The 17899-nt window shown below is 40.8% G+C and overlaps 1 protein-coding gene across 1 annotated transcript in view; it reads left to right on the forward strand.

Annotated features, from left to right (window-relative positions):
* The window catches only part of cd276 (CD276 molecule), a 70775-nt gene that overhangs the window by 5815 nt on the left and 47061 nt on the right, over positions 1 to 17899 (forward strand). Inside the window, exons 3-4 of the mRNA XM_079240340.1 lie at positions 12877 to 13227; positions 15629 to 15925. Coding sequence (XP_079096466.1) covers positions 12877 to 13227; positions 15629 to 15925 — 648 coding nt within the window. The remainder of the gene's footprint in view (positions 1 to 12876; positions 13228 to 15628; positions 15926 to 17899) is intronic.

Below are 17899 nucleotides of genomic sequence, written 5' to 3' on the forward strand. Positions count from 1 at the left end.
TCATAATTTTAAATTTGGTTGTTTTTGGCTCTCTGGTTGAGCTGGCCCATCCTACTATAGGCCATAAGTTGCACATTTCAGTCCTGAGTCAGTGGACCTAAGTGTCTTCAGTGGTTCATTAGGGACCTATTCTCCTCCAGCACAAATGGACTTGGCAGTCTGCTCATTACTTGCTGTGTGGCATCAACTGCCTTACTCGCTCCCTTCACAGGGAGAGAAGATGAGGAGGAGGTGTTGGGGACTGATGGAGCTCTTTAACTCACAGGTAATGGACTATTGTAGCTCACACAATGATTCACTTTCCCCCTGCTAACTGGAGCACTAAGTGAATTAGTTGGAGTCTAGTTTGATTCTAAAGGCTATCCTTGTAACATGGTCTGATGATAGAAGTAGTAGAAGAGATTTTTAGGTTAGTTTCAAAACAGAACAAGTAGAATAAATCTTTCAGGTTTTTTGACATTCATCTACTTGTACTTAATTTTGTGACTTTGCAGACAATTTTATTCAAAGTAACTGATTAAAGTTAAAAATGATTTATTTATATTTGGATAAAAAAAAAAAAAGCTTATGTGTCAAAATGTCTGTGCTAATATGATCTATCATCCTACATGTGTCCAAGTCCCTTCCTGGAAATGCTGGCTATAATCTTGCTTGTATTCAGAGTAATTGAAACTAAAATCCAGTTTATACTTGTGTGGCATCTGCCTAATGGTCGGGTCTGTGCAGCTGACTCAGATGGAGTGTGTGTTTATACTTGTATATAAGCGTAGGGTTTGGGGATGGCAGTAGGGCTGGTATTGGCTGGTAAACTCCACAGGGCGGCATTTTTTTGGTGGTTTGGTTCACCACAGCCAATGTCATTCATTTAGCCATAGATTTATATACATGCGTCTACGCATACACAAAACCCAAACATCCAGAAACACAACCAAATCACACTCTGACCAACGACAAGGAAGTATTTCCGTGTAACTACGTCTGCGTAGCCAGGATGCATGTTAAATCCAAAGAGATGCACGTTGAGCCTCTGCGGACATATTCGGAGCCTACTGCGGTAATCAGACGGTGTGTGAGTATAAACTGGCCTTAAGTTCTCATATTAGTAGGGATGATTTTACGTTGTTTTTGTGTGTATTTCTGAATTAAACATATGACCACACTGTCATCACCTTGAAGTAACATTTAGCGCCCAACTGCACTCTGAGTCAGAAATCAGATGATGGATCACTTCCAGTTGGGCTTCTCCCTGATATTGCTCACAGTCCTTCACAGAGGTGTATCAGGGAGGGACTAGTGTTTTGTCGTTTAAATAGACTTTTGAGAAAAAGATTGTTTTTCTTCAATCTCTGACTTCTTATGACGCTATATAAATAAAGTTTAATTGAATTGAATTGAACTCTTATAACAGCATTTTTTTTTCATCACAGTCATTATAACACACTCTGGTTATGGGTGCCAGCAAAATGCTCTTCATCTCATTTTGTGTACAGTAATGACTGAGCTACATCGGTTAGCTGAGTACAGTAACATCGCTGGCTCATTTTAGCTTATCAAACAGCAGTGTCAGCTAGTTGCAGAGCTAACAGGAGGCTGTCTAGCTGATTGCTTGTTGTTGTCATGTTGTGTGTTCCATGACCACAGTCACAAGTCAGCCAAAGTGTGGTGTGTGCCATGCTCAGTATCCAAACAACATAATAGAAAAGTATTTATTCAAATGTAGAAATGGAAACCTGACCAGATGAAGGGACCTGTAAGGTAATTCAAATTAACTAGCATAATTGGAAAGATTGCATCTAGTGTAGTAGTCGGCAGGCACACAGTATGGTAAGGCCCCGGAGCGTGAAAATAGCCCACTCATGCCTTCATCTCTGGTGTACTTTTTAAAGGTCTGCTAACTATGAATGCCCTCTCCCTGCCCTCCTTTTCTCTTCACAGCAATTGATTCTGCAAAGAGGGAACACTTTAGCCTGTGCAGAAATTCAATTTAGGGTTATTACCCCGTATCAGTGATGTTCTTTCTAATTTGATTGCGTCCAGTAAAGTATCCTTTAAAAACAATCGAGGACAGGCTCAACAAAGATTGGTTTCGCTGTAGTGAATACATAATGACCAGTCTCTGTTGGCTTGCCTATGTCTCGCCGTTTCCCAGCTCTTCTTTTCTCGCCGTGTACTCATTGAAGCCAAGTGCATTACCCAACAAGCACCTCATAATTATTTCAACAAGTCCTAAAAATGTTGCCTTGTGGGATCGTTAAAAAATTGATACTGGTGATATGCCGAGATTGCAATTCTGGAGGGGAAGAGGGACCTACAGCCTTATGTTAGTCGCTGCGTGTCTAGTGGGCTGTGATGAATTGGTTGAATGGATGCTGATCTGTGCTTGGAAAATATCACAGCTACCTGCTTGCTGCTGAAGTTTCCGAGCAGCTGCTACAGGCAGACACCTCCTTGCAGCCGGATGTGTAAGTGGCATGGCAGTGGTGTTGGGCATGGGGGCTCTGACACTGACAATAACAAATTAAACCTAACCTTTTCCTCCATCACTGACAAAGTACTAAAAAACATGGCTCAGGAAAAAGTTTAAAGTTTCATAAGGAGGCAGGTGCAAAGCCAACAACTTATCTTCAAAGAAAATATACTAATTCTTTAGTCATATGAATAATTTACAGGTATATGCAAATATTTTCATTTTATTTCATAACGAAAGCTCTTTTCACTCATCCTTTTCATGGAAGGACCTGCTGTGCCTTTGTTGAGCATTCTCTGTAAAGATACAGAGTTGGAACAGGCCTGTGAAGTTCATCCACTGCACAAATGGCTTTGAGCTGACATCAAACTCATATCTGCATGTAAATGTAAGCCAGCATAGCAAACCATGGTCCTCTAAACAACCATTTCAGCTGATTCTATGACACTGGGTAGCTGTGCTAAAGCACATACTGATCAGTGCCAAGCAGCATTGCTGATTTTTGTGAATTATAAAATGGGAGCAGTGTTGGATTAATAAGGAATTTTCTTCTTGATTTTTGCATTTATTTGGTAGGAGGTCTTCTTCTTTTTTTCCTTTTTACATTTATTTGGTAGAAGAGAGACTTGTATCCGAATGGTTCTGAATATGGTTCCAACCTTTTGGATGTAAGCTCGATAACAATATATATCAAAAGATAAACGTGTGTTGCGATAAAAAGAAAGCTGGTTGATAAAAAGTTCATTAGAAAAAACTGTTTCCCTTCCATATTCATCTTAGCTTATTGTCTAGCTTAATACTACAGTCTTTATTCTCTCCCAACCAATCACAAGCGCAGACCCAACCATGCTCTGTCAGCAAGCCACAGCCCCTCTTAAACCAATCTGTATTGCAAAAGTTATCACAACAAGAAAAGTAGGTGTGTTGAATTTAATTGTTTTAACAATGCATTGAGATGCAGGCATGAATGATTCTGAATTGATACAATAACAACCATAATCCATTATAATGTATTTTGTCCTGCTTGCGTTTGTTTGGTGTGATCCAACCTGCTGCCAACTGTTCACCAAATAAGTACGTTGCCCAAAAACATTCTAGGCTGAATCTGTTTTTAAAGATTTAATCGTTAAAACTAAGCAGACATACGTTAAATTAGGGCTGCTCGATTATGACAAAATTTATAATCACAATTATTTTGACTGAAATTGAGATCTCGATTATTTAACACAATTATTCAGTATTTTTAAACAACGCTACGTGTCGTGATGTTCTCGACTCTGTGTCGCGTATTATAACCGTCTAATGCATGGTTCCGAGTTGTTTAATCTGCTTTTACCGCTTATATAGGAACTATTTTATGTTGGCCTGGATGTAGGTTTCATGCCAAACAACCGCTGTCAGGCTACAGCGCATTTCTCTCATTCACCTGTTAAAAGACAGCTGATCTGAACCAGCTGATTAACGCGTTGCTATGGTAATGCCCCGTAACGGAGGAATATTACAATGTTTAACTCGCCGAACTATGTAAATGAAAATAATGCAGCCAGTTCTCACTGACAATGGTATAAACTATGTTCTTGTGAACTTCCACAACCTACTGCAGTTATTCTACATCGACCTGCAGCCGGAGCCGACTGAGACTGGCCGCCTGGGAGTGCTTTAGGACGGGGAGAGGCTCCTGCTGCTCGTTCGTTACAGTAACTGCAGAACAATATGCGCCTTCAAGTCAATTGCCAAAACACCAGAAAAGTCTCGAATAACTCCAGTAAAAGTTGCTAGATTTGTCGCTAGTCACTTTTAACAAAGAAAGTCACCAGATTTAGAGAGAAACTCGCCAAGTTGGCAGCAGTGGCTGAATGAAACCAAAGCGGCTGTGGGAGGAGTTTACAGCACTGCGCTGCAATGCCAGCGACGCTCGATTGGCAGCTGAATACAGCAGGAGAGGAAAGAGCAAAGAGAAAATTAATCGCACCCTTTTATTTTTATGATGGTTGAAAACCCAGATCGTAACTGAGATTAAAATCCGATTAACCGCCCAGCCCTATGCAAATACATCAATATCTGTTCTCTGGAAATACATTAATTGTCTCTGTGAAATCATGTAATGCTTTTAAAACATGCAAGTGTTTTAAAAGCAATATGTTAGCTTAAGGCTAAGCCTTAAGTGTGAGGCAGCAGACATTTAGAAACTATAAATCCCTGGAAGCTCATGTGCAATTTACAATCGCTGCTGCTGATATTTTGATCTCAACTGCTAAGGGTGAAAACTTTTATCATCACTTACAGCAACAGCGTCAGCAATACAAAGATGCAGTGTAGTGGATGATTTTCATTCATTTTGTCTATTGATTATTATATATTGTTATATATTATTTTATTATATTATATTAATTATAGTCCAGCACTAATCGTAGTAGGATCAAATCGTGAGACCAGTGAAGAAGAACAGCCCTAATATGCAATAGCATAAAATGACCTGGGCTGCACCTAAAATATCTTTTTAAAATCTTTTGACAATTATCCATCAATGTGACTTTCTTTTCATAAAAGAAATTGATTAGCGATTAGTCCACATACGAACAGGAAGTGGAGCAGTAGGTCCACTGGTGTCTAATGTGGAACTCTTCATATTTCTGGGAACCATAATCTCCCAGGACCTGAAGTGGCGTCCTCACAGAGCCTGTCAGGAAAAAGGCCAGATAAAGGTTGTATTTCCAGAGACAGCTCAGGAAGTTTAACCTTCCACTGGAGCTGCTTCCCACCTCTTACACTGCATCATCCAGTCTGTACTTTGCACTTCCATCACTATCTGGTTTAGATCAGCCGCCAAACTGGACAGGCAGAGACTGCAGAGCACAATCATGTCTCAACAGAGGATAATTTGGGTTGACCATCCCTCCATCCAGGACTTATATCTGTCCAGAGTTAAGGAAACGGGTGGGTGACGTCTCTGCACACCCATCACACACACTTTTTAAACTTCTCCGGTCTGGTAGGTGCTACAAGGCACTGTATGCTAAAACCACAAGGCACAAAGACAGTTTCTTCCCCCAGGCCATTACTCTTATGAGCAGTAGTGCACGCTCATGCACATTTGCACATACCTGTACTTCCTCAACCTGTCACTAGGATGTAAATACTATGTTAATGTTGTTTTTATACTTATATTGCTTTTTATTTTGCATATTTTATTTGTTCTTTTTTATTATTTTTGATGACTTTAATATATCTTTTAGTTTTGAACAGAAAGTCCAGTAGGAGCACGGCAAATCTGTGCAAGGTTTCGCAGAGACAGCAGATGCAAATTGTTTTCTGTTCAGAAATCCCTTAGGCTGTTATATTCTCATAACATATTGTGTGTACACATTTTCACTGTCCTCCAAGTCCAGTGGCTGTGATGCCACTCCCGAAGTTTAAGCTCAGTCTTCTTGAAGACCTTTCTTTCAGACATTAAAGCCTACGCCTGGTGATGACTTAGATTTGAATTTTCTTTTCAGGAGAAGTCAGCCTTCCTCACCTGTGCAGCATTTTCTATGTCCTCTGATTACCTCAGAAACAACAAAATAGAGCATTTTCACCCACATGTTAAGATTTCTACTTCATTCCTGATTGTGAGTTCTTATCTAAAAAGTTTCCTTCGGTCTGTCAGATCTCTCCCAGATATCCTGACTTTCACAGTTTTTGCCCTGGAAGCAATGCTGCCCTGGATTTAATGCTGTTGAAAGTGTTATATTTCAGTGCCTTTTCTTGCTTTATGAACTTCAGTATGGTTCTTTTCCTTCAATTAGTCAGTGCTCAGACAAACCAGTTGTTAAATGTTGCCTCAAAGCTCAAAAGACTGTATTTATTAACTTTGCGATCAGGAGAAAGTTACTTATGACACTTTGACACAAACCTTCACCAGTAAATAAAGCTATAACATTTTACAAGATGAAAGAAACATTAGCACTTTCCAGATTTCATTTTAATTAAATAGAATTAAAATTTTGTTACACTCAGCCAAAAGGTGAGTCTTGCTGCTATATTTTGATGCCCTCGTGTACATTACCCTCTCATTCTATCGTTTGCATCCTTGTCATCAAAAGCTTTCTGACCCTCATGCATGTGGACCAGAGGTTTGCCTTTATCTGCCCACTTTGCTTCAGCAGACACAACTCTCTGACCGCCAGAATCCATTAACAGGTTATTGACGGGATATGAGATGGCATATATCCATGAAAGATGAGAGAGGGAGGAAGCAGGAGAGAGAGAATTTAAGGAGAACAGAGAAATGTTGAGTCCCTCTATGATTTATGAGATTGCTGAGAATGAACAAGTCGAGAATTCTCGTCTTTCCTATCTTTGATCACCTGTACTATCTCTCCCTGAGTGGGGGGAAACTCACACTCCGTGATGGCTTCCTGAAGCAAAAATTGGAAGAGATTATCTTCAGAGCTTAATGTTGAACGTGACCCCTTTTAAACTGCAAAAGACCAGCATACTTCCCCCTTTATTGTGCCTCTCTTTCTGACTGAGGGACTATTTAAAAACCAACGCATAAGACTGAAACCTTTTCTATTTTCAATCCACAACACGCTTACTAAGCACACACTCCCACTGCTCCCATGTTTTCCAGGAGCTGTTTTCTTTTTCTTTTCTCTTGAATCTGAGCATTATGGACATGCGCTCCTGAAAACATGGAATCAAAAGCAAGCTTTCCCTTCAGACTTATACATGCGTTGGTTATATCATAAGAATTATTGGTATGAAAGGGCTCACAGATCCTTTGAGCAAACTCCTTTGATGTTCAGGTGGAGCAGAATGTCCAGAATGAAAATCTGTTTTAGCTGCAGCTTCATTGACCAGCAGATGGGGGCAGTGTTGTAAAAGCATTTCTCGTGCCTATCTTCTCGCCTGACTCAAACCTGCTTCCTTTGCAGTGTGGTGGTAGTTCACCTCACATCTGTTTACCTAGTCAGTGTTGTTCATGTAATTTGCCCTCAAGTGCTGATGCTTGATTTTTCTCATGCATAAAAATGATGTTAACATTTCTTTCCCTGTTGTATATTGTATCAAAGTTTTGCTTTTTAATACAGTATGTGTGCTTACTGGACTGAACAAATGGTTCAACTGATTTTCTAAACGGCTTTGCTCAGTGAGCTTCATGAAGGGATGCTACAAGGTGATCTTTGTGCAGCCGAATGGTATCGAACCAGTTTAAGTTGGAGTAAAGTTGCATTATTGAGCTGGAAGAATTTGGTATTGAATTGTGTGCTAAAAGATGTATGCACGTATGTATGCTCATGGTCATGGAACATAAGAGCTGAATAAGTCAATGAACTGTGAAAATATCCCATGCAGCGCCAATATTAACCTGAATAATGTAATGCTGTTGCCAGAAACATGTGCATTTCTGTGTCAAGGACAGTGCAAGGGCCCAGGCACCTGTGTAGGACTGTGTGTATATATGTGGCTCCTGTGGTTGTTGGTTCTCTAGAACAGCTCTAGAACAGCTTTTGTAGCAGCATCTCCATTGTAGTGTCAGGGTACCTCATGTCCAATTCCTCAGACAATGCGATGCTGTGGAGCTGTCAGCAACACTACAAGTGTGGAATATCAATGTGCTCTCTGGCCTTTGGGTGTCTCTTTCTGTATGAATTGAGTGTATATGATGGTCTCTGTGTGTTTCTGGAGCAAATGTTCATTTGCATTTCATTGGTCCCAATGCAATCAATGCTTTTTATCAGTAGGTCCTTTTGTTTTTACCTATGCTCATTTCTGAAAAAGAAAACTTAGAGAATATCTTTACTTAGCCAGACAAATTGGCAAAGGGGCCACAAATGCAGAGAAAATACAGATGGGAAGGACCACTTATGTGGTAAATTTCTAACAATGTACAGATTTCTGGACACAGATGCAAACCAATTCTTCTCAGTAACGGCCACATCAATCTACCAAGAGCAGCTCTAATTAGCATGTGGTCACAAACAAGCAGACCTCACAATAATAATGACACAGGTGCAGTTTATTTCTTGTATCATGATGAATACAAGAGGCTGCAAGTATAAAGATGACTGCTTGTGTCGTGGTTGAAAATGTTTGACCTGGGCTGTGTGGTGGCTGGTTAACAAAAGAAGCCCACTTCATTAAATTATTTCTTTTTACATCAGTTTTTTAAGGTTTCAGTTTGTTCTGAGGAATTTTAAAACTTGAAGTGTAACTAAAATGACAAAGCTTAAAAAATGTGCACTTATTTAATGATCAACCAAATATGACATTTATAGCTTATTTTCTTTTTATACAACATTCAAGTTATAGAATAAAACTGTCCTTATTATTGAATCTAAGATATTTATTTCTTATCAAACTTGTTTTATTTGTTACCACCGGCAAGGAGGTTATGTTTTGTCCATCGTTTGTCTGATTGTGTTCAAGATAACACAAAAAGTTATAGAAAGATTTTCATGTCATTTTCAGGAGTTGTTGGAATTGTGAAAAGGAAGAGCTGGTTTAATTTTGGTGGTGATTCAGTTCACCGTTTGGATCCAGGAACTCCAGGAAAGGCCTTGGTGGAGGCTTGTGCTCTCCAAGTGCTTTTCTAGTTTATGTCTTTGTTCTCTTTTCACTGAGAATTTGCATGCTTGTGAAATACTGCGAAAGAAAAACCCACATCGACATTCTGATGATGATATGCCCATAATTCTTAATGATATGCCAATGAAAAGGCCATATCATCATTTCACATATCATATGATATATATATATTTTATCTTATCATCATACTTTTTTTATATGATGCTAAGTATGTTTTTTAAATAAAACATGCTTAACATAATGAATATTCCTGGTTATGTAAATATTGTAGCGTCACATTATACCATGCTGCTAAACCAGTGTCCTTAACTGGCACGTTTAAAGAGGACATAACCATTATTTATGTCACTAATTACACCTGCACATAGCTCATAATTAAATGTTTAAATACCCACCTCAAGAAAGGCTTGTGTGTGTGTGTGTGTGTGTGTGTGTGTGTGTGTGTGTGTGTGTATTATCTGCTTGCAGAAATGTATGTTGCCACAACATTTCGATAATGCAAACATTTACATTTATTCAGGTTCATGCTGATATTATAATATACCAAAAAATCTGAAGGACTTTAAAGTACGGAGTCATAAATCATTAGTTTAACACAAAATATCTCACCACTAACATACTGTAATCATAAAGTGCATACATGTGCCTTTACCTATCTGCAGCTCTCAAGTTTAAACCAGAAGTCTTTGAAGTTAATAAACAGCCTTTTGCATTATTCTGCTGGCAGCCTACCCTTCCTGCAATGGCTCAGATTCATATAGTTGCTGTCTGTATCCTGCTGTCTCCCAGGTTTACTGTCAGCCTTCACGCTCATCTCATGTGCCTAGCAACAATGCCTTTCACCATGCAAAACCCTGTGCACAGCCACAGCCATGCCTTGCAAATCTGAGGAGAGCCGGATGGAGGGAGGTGTTGATATTGACAAGGTGGTGGGTAGTCTTGAAAGTGGAGTGGAGTGCAGTGTGAAGATCACTCGCAGTCTTTTCTAGCCAGCCCTGTGTCTGGCTGGTGAGCGGGGCTGGTTGCCAGCACTCGCAAAGGCTGTAATGAGTTTATTTCATGTCGGCTGTGAAAGTGCCCGTCTCTGTCTCGCAGCCACTCAAACAGAGCTGAGGCCCATAAACACAAAGTGCAGTGTGTAAATCCCCACGGCCTGATGTCTCCCAGGCTGCCCTCTACAGCTTCTGAGCATCTCTTTATCGAGACAAGCAGAAGGGAGACTGTAGATCCTCACTTACACCCCTGAGAAGCCATGATGGGCCTCCTCCCAACAAGGTGTGGTACATCCCCCCCTCCCTTTCCTACTTGCATGGATCCCATTGAAGAAAACATGTGTTCATAACAAACCTGATGGGAGGTGCTCTCTCACCTTTTCTACATGACACGCTCGTTGTAAACAGCGACAAATAAAAAACGGCCAAGTGTAAAATGGGATTTGCTTTGCATCATGCTGCTTCACCTCTGAATAGGACATCACATGTGCATTTCCATGACGTCAGCTGGCCTGGCTCGTCCTGCCTTCCTGTCCAATCCCCTTTTTGCGACACAATGTAAAATGCTCCCCCTGTGTTCTCCTTCCAAGTGCAGACCGCTGTGTCTGCGGATGGTCCCTATGCAGAGCTACATCCTCTGCGGGCCTGGGAGTGAGTGGTAGGTCACTGCTTAAAAGAAGCTGTGTGGGAAAGAGGAAGTATGAGGCGAAGATTTACAACGAGAAAGAGGACTTTCTATCTTTCTGTCTCTGACATGGCTTTGCTCTGGGTTGAGGGATTAGTGTGTGAGGCTACACCACAGTCTCTTCTTTGGCTCGTTTCCAGATATTATCTTAAAGTGTGAGCTCCATGCCGTCCTCTTTCTGTTTCCCTTCCCCCTTCCTGTATGAACTCAGTGGTGTGAGTCATCCCAGGCTGCTCAGGGAGTGATTTAATTGCTCTCTCTCCTCCTCCTTCAAAATGTTCGCATAGAAGAGGGCTGTCACTGACCCTCCACACCTCCAAAAATAAAAATAAAATAGAATCCACCAGTGCCATGAAGGTTGGGTTACCTCCAAAGACAGGGGAAATACACACTCCAGATATCTGCTCAGTTCTCCCCAATGATGGCGGAACAATACCTCCTGCTTCTACCATGTTTTGCTGTGATAACTCTAATGTATTGTGTAACCCTGCTGAGTGAATGTGGGCACAATATGGGAAGATTGAAAACCCCCCACAGCCACAGAAGAGCTTTTCTAATCACAGTTTAGAAGGAAAGCCTTCTGTCATTTTCACTGTCAGCATCGGAGAATTGTTGTGTGAATAGCACTTGGTTGGTATGAACACTGTGATTTGTTCCAGGTTGGAATTGTACAAAGTAATGCCAACCTATTAATCTGTTGCACAAGTGTGGCTGACTGTGTTTGAAGAACAGATCATTTTCATTTCATGTTTCTATTTTGTTTGTAACATTTTGTCTTCAAGTGTGCAATACTTCACCCTTTTACATTCAGATAGAAAAAAATACGCTTGTGAAACTGAAAGGCTTCTCAGAAGCCATTATAACCCCACAACCCTTGCTGAGAGCGCTACACACAACATTTTTCATAAGTGTTTTCTGCAGTTGTGAGGTGAGGCATAAGGTGGCACTGTTCCTGCAGATGAAGGGGTTGGCAGTGGAGTGATGTGGAGAGGACGCCTGGCTGGAATCATCTGAATGTGATTGAAAATAGCGCTGCCTTGACTTAGCAAAAGCCTTTCGTATGAACCCCTGTCAGATGAAAGACTTGTTTGTTGTTAATAGGGGAGTAATTATTGAACCTCCACAGCAGCACATCTCCTTCACAGCAAAGTGATTCAGGACTGACATTGGCTGTGCTTTAGACAGAGCTCAAAAAAGAGGGGCGAGGAGGCTAAAATGCCACCGTGATTACAACAATTAGAGAGGCTGAGCATAAAGTAGGATGTATTGCTCCGGGGTCCGAGTGGCTTTTTTCTCCCCTGTGATGCTGATGAGTGTCTCTGAGTCGTGTAACGGCAGACAGGGATCAATGGTGAATGCTGACTCCTGAGAATACTATGGATGTACTCTAAACTGCCTGAGATGGCTACTAATCCAGAATGATTATGCAGTGTACTCTTTGCTCTCGGCCTAGTCTAGACAAACAATACACACAGGAGCATACAGACCCCCCACCCACACACACATACATGTTACCAGAGAAGTCAGCAGGCTTTGACGAATAAGGACATTTACTTTTCGCTGCAGTTATTTTCTGCCACTATGACCAACAAGCAGTTTTTTTTCTTTTGATTTAACGAGAGATTAAGCGAAGGCTTTCCAGATGTTTTTCTCTCCATCATGAATTTTACTGCGCTGAGGCCCCGCAGCAGGCAAAGCCTGTAGGAGCACACATAGTCGTAATGTTGACCTCTAGATCCCTCCTCCTCTTCCCCTTCTCATTCATCCCATCCCTGCCGCACCTCCTTATCACGTTCACGCACTGAGTGGATGTTTCCGAAGCCGCCACAGAAAATAAATTCTTTCATTGATTTGACATTCAGATTTGAATAAGTGTCAGTCACTTGAACGCAGCACATTGAATTAATGACATGATTCAGTGAATGTTTATACGCAATCCTTGTCTAGTGATTACGTCATCTATTTACTGTATGTTTTAAATTACCTAGGCAACATTCACACTTAACATAGTGAAAGCATGTATAGCAGTATAGCTGATAGTATTGTGATTTATAGTTTAGATTAAATTTATTTTGCACAGAGAATCATATTTGTTTCTATATTCAAGGCATTTTCTTTGGATATGACATTGACGGCACATCTCACATCTTCTCTTGCAGCTGTCATACAACTGCAAGTCCCAGAGCAACCAGTGGTGGCGCTGCACGGCAGGGATGTCACACTCAACTGCTCCTTCAGCCACGCCAGTCCTTTCAACTTGTCTGATCTAAGTATCTTCTGGCAGCTGACGGACACCAAACGCAATGTGCACGGGTACTGGGAGGAAGAAGACAAACTGGCAGACCAGGCGGAGAGCTTCACCAACCGCACCAGCATGTTCCCCTCCCAGCTGGGCCTGGGCAACGCTTCGCTCCTGCTAAGCAGGGTGGTGGTGGCTGATGAAGGCAGCTACACCTGCTTCGTCAGGGTGAAAGACTACGGCAGTGCTGCTTTGTTTCTGCAGGTGGCTGGTGAGTCGGGCTGTGACACAAGCAGACTTTTAAAGCATTAACTAAAAAGTGTGAATGCTTGATTAAAGTAATATCAGGTTTAGTTTTTATCACTTTAATCTAACTGGAGCCGAATGTCATTTAACTTTCACTGCTGTGCCTATTATTTTGTCCAATATGGTCGTATCACATCAAAAGTAAAAATAGGACAATTTCTTCCACATCTTGAACTTCATCTGAAGCATTCATCACCCCAGTGACAGGCCAAATAATACTACACATAAAGATGGTTCTTATGAACAATTCAGAGCTTTCAAAGTTCCATGCAAACCATAAGTTTAACTCGATAAGAATAATCTGAAAGAATACATGTTTGAGATGCAGTCAGATCACAAGCGTTTCCACACACACAAGAAAAAGATCAGATATTATTAGACTGGTAGGTGTAGCCGTAGCATGTTTATCAGCACACTTGCTTAGTCTGTCAGCCTGTAAACAGCAGTGACTGGCATGGCATCTTTCATTGGCTTCCAGAGCTTTCACTTTTGCTAGTGACAACTCAGTCATTCATTGCTTTTCCCCTTTTACTACATTAAAACTGACTGGTTAAACTCCAGGTATGATAGAAATGCACATACATCTTCCCCTTCAGTGAAGAAAATGAAAAGAACTCTCAAGTGATGGATCATGCACTGATTAGTCAGGATAGTTTGTTCATAAATTATGTGTGTCATAATAAAATACAAAAGTGAGTGGTGATTTATAATGTTTTTGGTAAGTACACTGTGTGTTGCGTCAAAAATCCGTTTGATTTTGACATGCATAAAGTCTGGTCGAGTGCTTCGGGATTTCTGAAGCTGTGCAATGTTTCTGGGCAGATCATATGCTTCTGTTTGCAGTAATTAGAAAACATATCTAAAACCTTTGCACAATACTGTTACTTCACCTTTTTTTTTTCTTTTATAATGAAATAATTGCAAAAAGTCAGTTTTCATTTAAAGCAAGTGATGATGGAAGATGCTATTTTTTAAGCTCACAAGTAAGAAAAATTAATCATATTACAGTAAATGATAGCCTGTTTGATTCACTGATATTCCTCAGAACAACACAAATGAGTGGGAAGTCAAAGATTTTTTCAAAACAGTGTTCATCACATCAACACATCAAACACACAGCCCACACTATCAGCGGAGGGGATTCAGGATCAATGTTTCTCACGAGATGTAAATAGACGATAAACGGCATCCTTGGGGTTGCTGGGCATTGTTTTTCATCAATAAGCACTGATTGTGGTCCCTGTCATGGTCAATATCTGCTGACTTTGATTATTAGTTGTTGTCATGGTCAATCAGGCATCACTAACATCTCCTCTGCTGTGCAGCTGCATCAGCCACCTTCATAGCTGAGAGCTTTTTATTTATTTATAATGATACTGTGTGCCATCCATTCTTTCTCACATTTCTATATCTGCTGTGAGATTGCTCCACTATTCTCCCTGGAAGGATGTGCATTAGGCGCTGTTGATGAATCACATTTTTTTTTTGTCTGCAAGGGAAAAAGGAAAACAATGTGTCCAACAGTGACAAATTGGTTCTATTTCATGCGGCGGATTTATAGATACTCTATTTTTAGCCAGTATTTACTCTTAGTTTTGCAGACTTCCTTCATGCTGTGCTAGAAGAAAATGAAAGTATCTCTTGATGGAAATGTGTAAGTTAAATGCACATCTGGAGAAGTTAGTTTGGCCAACGCTTAATCTCTCCTTTTGCCATGAGTCTACTTTTCAAAAAGCAGCTCAAACTAGTTTTTATCTCAGCTCCACACCTTTGTTTGCCATGCCGTGATTGGGTGTGGGAATACAGCAACCTTCCCCCTTTGCCATCTCTTTACTTGTCTTTTAACTCGAGGGACTGGGGGAATGTGATAGTCGATGGGGCCTATTCACCCCTCACCTCCATTCTCCTCTACGTTTTTATGTGTTGTAAGCTGAGTTGCCTCAAAACTCTACAACTGCTGAAAGTATCTCCAGCCTGCTTCTTCTTCTGATTATGTATTTAGATTTTCTTTTTTTTTCTTTTTTTTTTTTTTTTTAACTTTCTGGGAGTGGCTCAGTGCTCTCTAGATGAAGTGTAGGGGTACAGCATCACTATTTGCTGCAGATGCTGTATGTGACTGAGGATCTTAAGCGCTGTGTTATGCTAAGCTCCCTAAATATAATTAAGAATTTAATGGGAATCATGTCAAGCAGTTCCCAGTGTGACACTCACTGCAGAGAATCTAAAGCAAATAAATTCAGTATGTGTCTGCTGTTCTCCAATCATCTCTCCAGCTTCACCCATCCTTACCCCCTCCTGTCCCTTCCTCACTGATTCCTCACCCAATTTGTGTCCTTGTTTCTTTATATTTGTCCTCGTTTTCTCAGCTCCCTACTCCAAGCCCATATTGTCTGTAGAGTCTGACTCCAACCTGCGGCCAGGCGATGAAGTGGCCCTCACATGTGTGGCGTATGGAGGTTATCCAGAGGGTGAAGTTATATGGCAGGACGGGAGCGGCCGCAACCTGACAGAGAACATCACCACTTCTATGGTGGCCAATGAGAAAGGTCTGTTCTCTATGACCAGCGTCCTGACAGTAGTCCTGGAGCCAAACAGCACCTACAGCTGCCGACTGATCAACCCACTACTTGCCGAAGACAGCTACGCCTATGTCACTATCACAGGTGGGAGTGGATGTTTGTGTTTGTGTCAAATTGTCACCTTCATTTTTGTACAAAAGTAAACAAACTACTTTTTACCGACTTGCAGAGATTTAATGTTACCAGCTCAGACTAATGTTGTTTTCAGTCGTGCATATACAGAGTGTTTTATTGAACTTTTGTATGGTTTTGAGAATGAATTTGTCAATTGAATTTCCTACTGTGGAGGCTTAACTTCTTTCTGTGTCTTTCTTAGTCAAAGCAAAGCTGCAATGAAATGAATAGGCAACAATAAAATGTCCAATTACAGTCCAATAAGCAAAACCCATCAGTTCTTCTGCATTGTTAAATTAGATCAGTGGGTGATTATTTCCCTGAGGAAAGTCAAATAACTATTCATCGCATATTTCAAAAGATGAAACGCTAATAATTGAATGTGCAAGGAAGAAGCGACTGGTTTCTTATCAGCTATCTGCAGACAATGCTTTTAACTTGGAATTATATTGAAACATTTGCCTTTTTATGATTTTTTTTATGCAGCTTTTAGTTTGATATGTCACAGTACCTGTATGACAACAACTAGCCCTGCCCTGGTCTGCCATATTCCCCTGGCCTTGCAAGTGTACTCTGTGTTATATGCAATAAGAATGCCATGTAAGGTGGTCGAAGGCTGGGTCTCTAATGGGAGCAGCACTGTGTGAAATGGCTCATAAATAAGTAGAGGTGGCCCAAGCCAGCTCTCTGGACTGTAGCCGGTGATGGTGCCCAGGCTGTTGAGACGGAGGTCGAGGCAGAGGTCAGGGAGTGCCGCTCCACTGGGCTGGGAAATGACTGTGCTGTCTGGAAACAGGATGGCCGATTGGCAGGACTGGGTGAAGGTGGCCTCTCTAACAGTTTGGTTGGCCTTTTTCAAAACAGAACAGATAACCAGTCTCGTGGACCATTGGGAGAATGGGAGGGTATTAAACACATGGTGAGAACAAAATGCAACTGTAAAGTAACTGTTTGAATGATGTGTGGCTGCAGTTATTTTTCTCCTTTTACCAGGTTGATGCACTGCTTCAGGTTCGCATGAAATACATTTGAAATTCTTATTACCTTTCATGTCAGTGTTTTCCATTTCCTTTTTACAATTGTGTCTCTTTCGTTTCAAACATGTTTTTGAGTGAGCTGTCTGGATTGGTGATTCAGGTACTCATGCATTTAGACTTTTTGAGCACAGGTGAGTCAGTGTTTCAGCACGGTGGAGATTAGATACAATCCTGTCAACCCAAACCTTTCAATTCTACTGGTTGGTTCCCTGATGTGAAAGTGGGAAGCATCGGTGGCAGTGCTGGCAGTATACTGACAGATGAGCTTTGATAGCAAAACATTATGAGATAAGCATGAGTGCCTTTATTATTTGATGACATCACAGTCAACAGACACGAGTCGAGTGTGATGGATCATATATAATATTATAGCTGTTTGATAGGATTCATCATTATTGATTTATCTAGTTAGTATGATGACGGTGTTAGATGTAATGATCATTAATGATCGGTTGACAATTAATCGGAAGACAGTTTGGGATTGCTGCAATACAAGAAACCATTTATCTAACTCTCCTTTTTTAAATTAGTCTGAGAAGGAAATAACTTTCACAGTTTCACTGTGTGTTTAGCTTTGTAACTATTTCCATCATGTTAATGTCAGGAGATGCTCAGTGACCTGCTGTGTGCTGAAGTCATGCACGTTTACACTACAGCAGAGGAAGATGGGAAAAGATGTACAGTTTATGATGCAAATTTGTGTTTTTTTTAATCCAGATTTTTCAGATTGTGATTAGCAGCAGGTCAACAGTGAAATGATATCTTATTGCAAAACCATCATTAATAGGCGAGTGAAGAGCACTGGAACTGTGATGTGGAAAAGATTCACAGGGACAGCAAAAGAAGCAATTTCACACATAAAGCTTGGGAAAACCTTTAATTAAAACAGCAGCGACTGTGATTTTTA

Source organism: Telmatherina bonti (assembly GCF_933228915.1).
Source record: "Telmatherina bonti genome assembly, chromosome: 1".
Lineage (NCBI taxonomy): Eukaryota > Metazoa > Chordata > Actinopteri > Atheriniformes > Telmatherinidae > Telmatherina > Telmatherina bonti.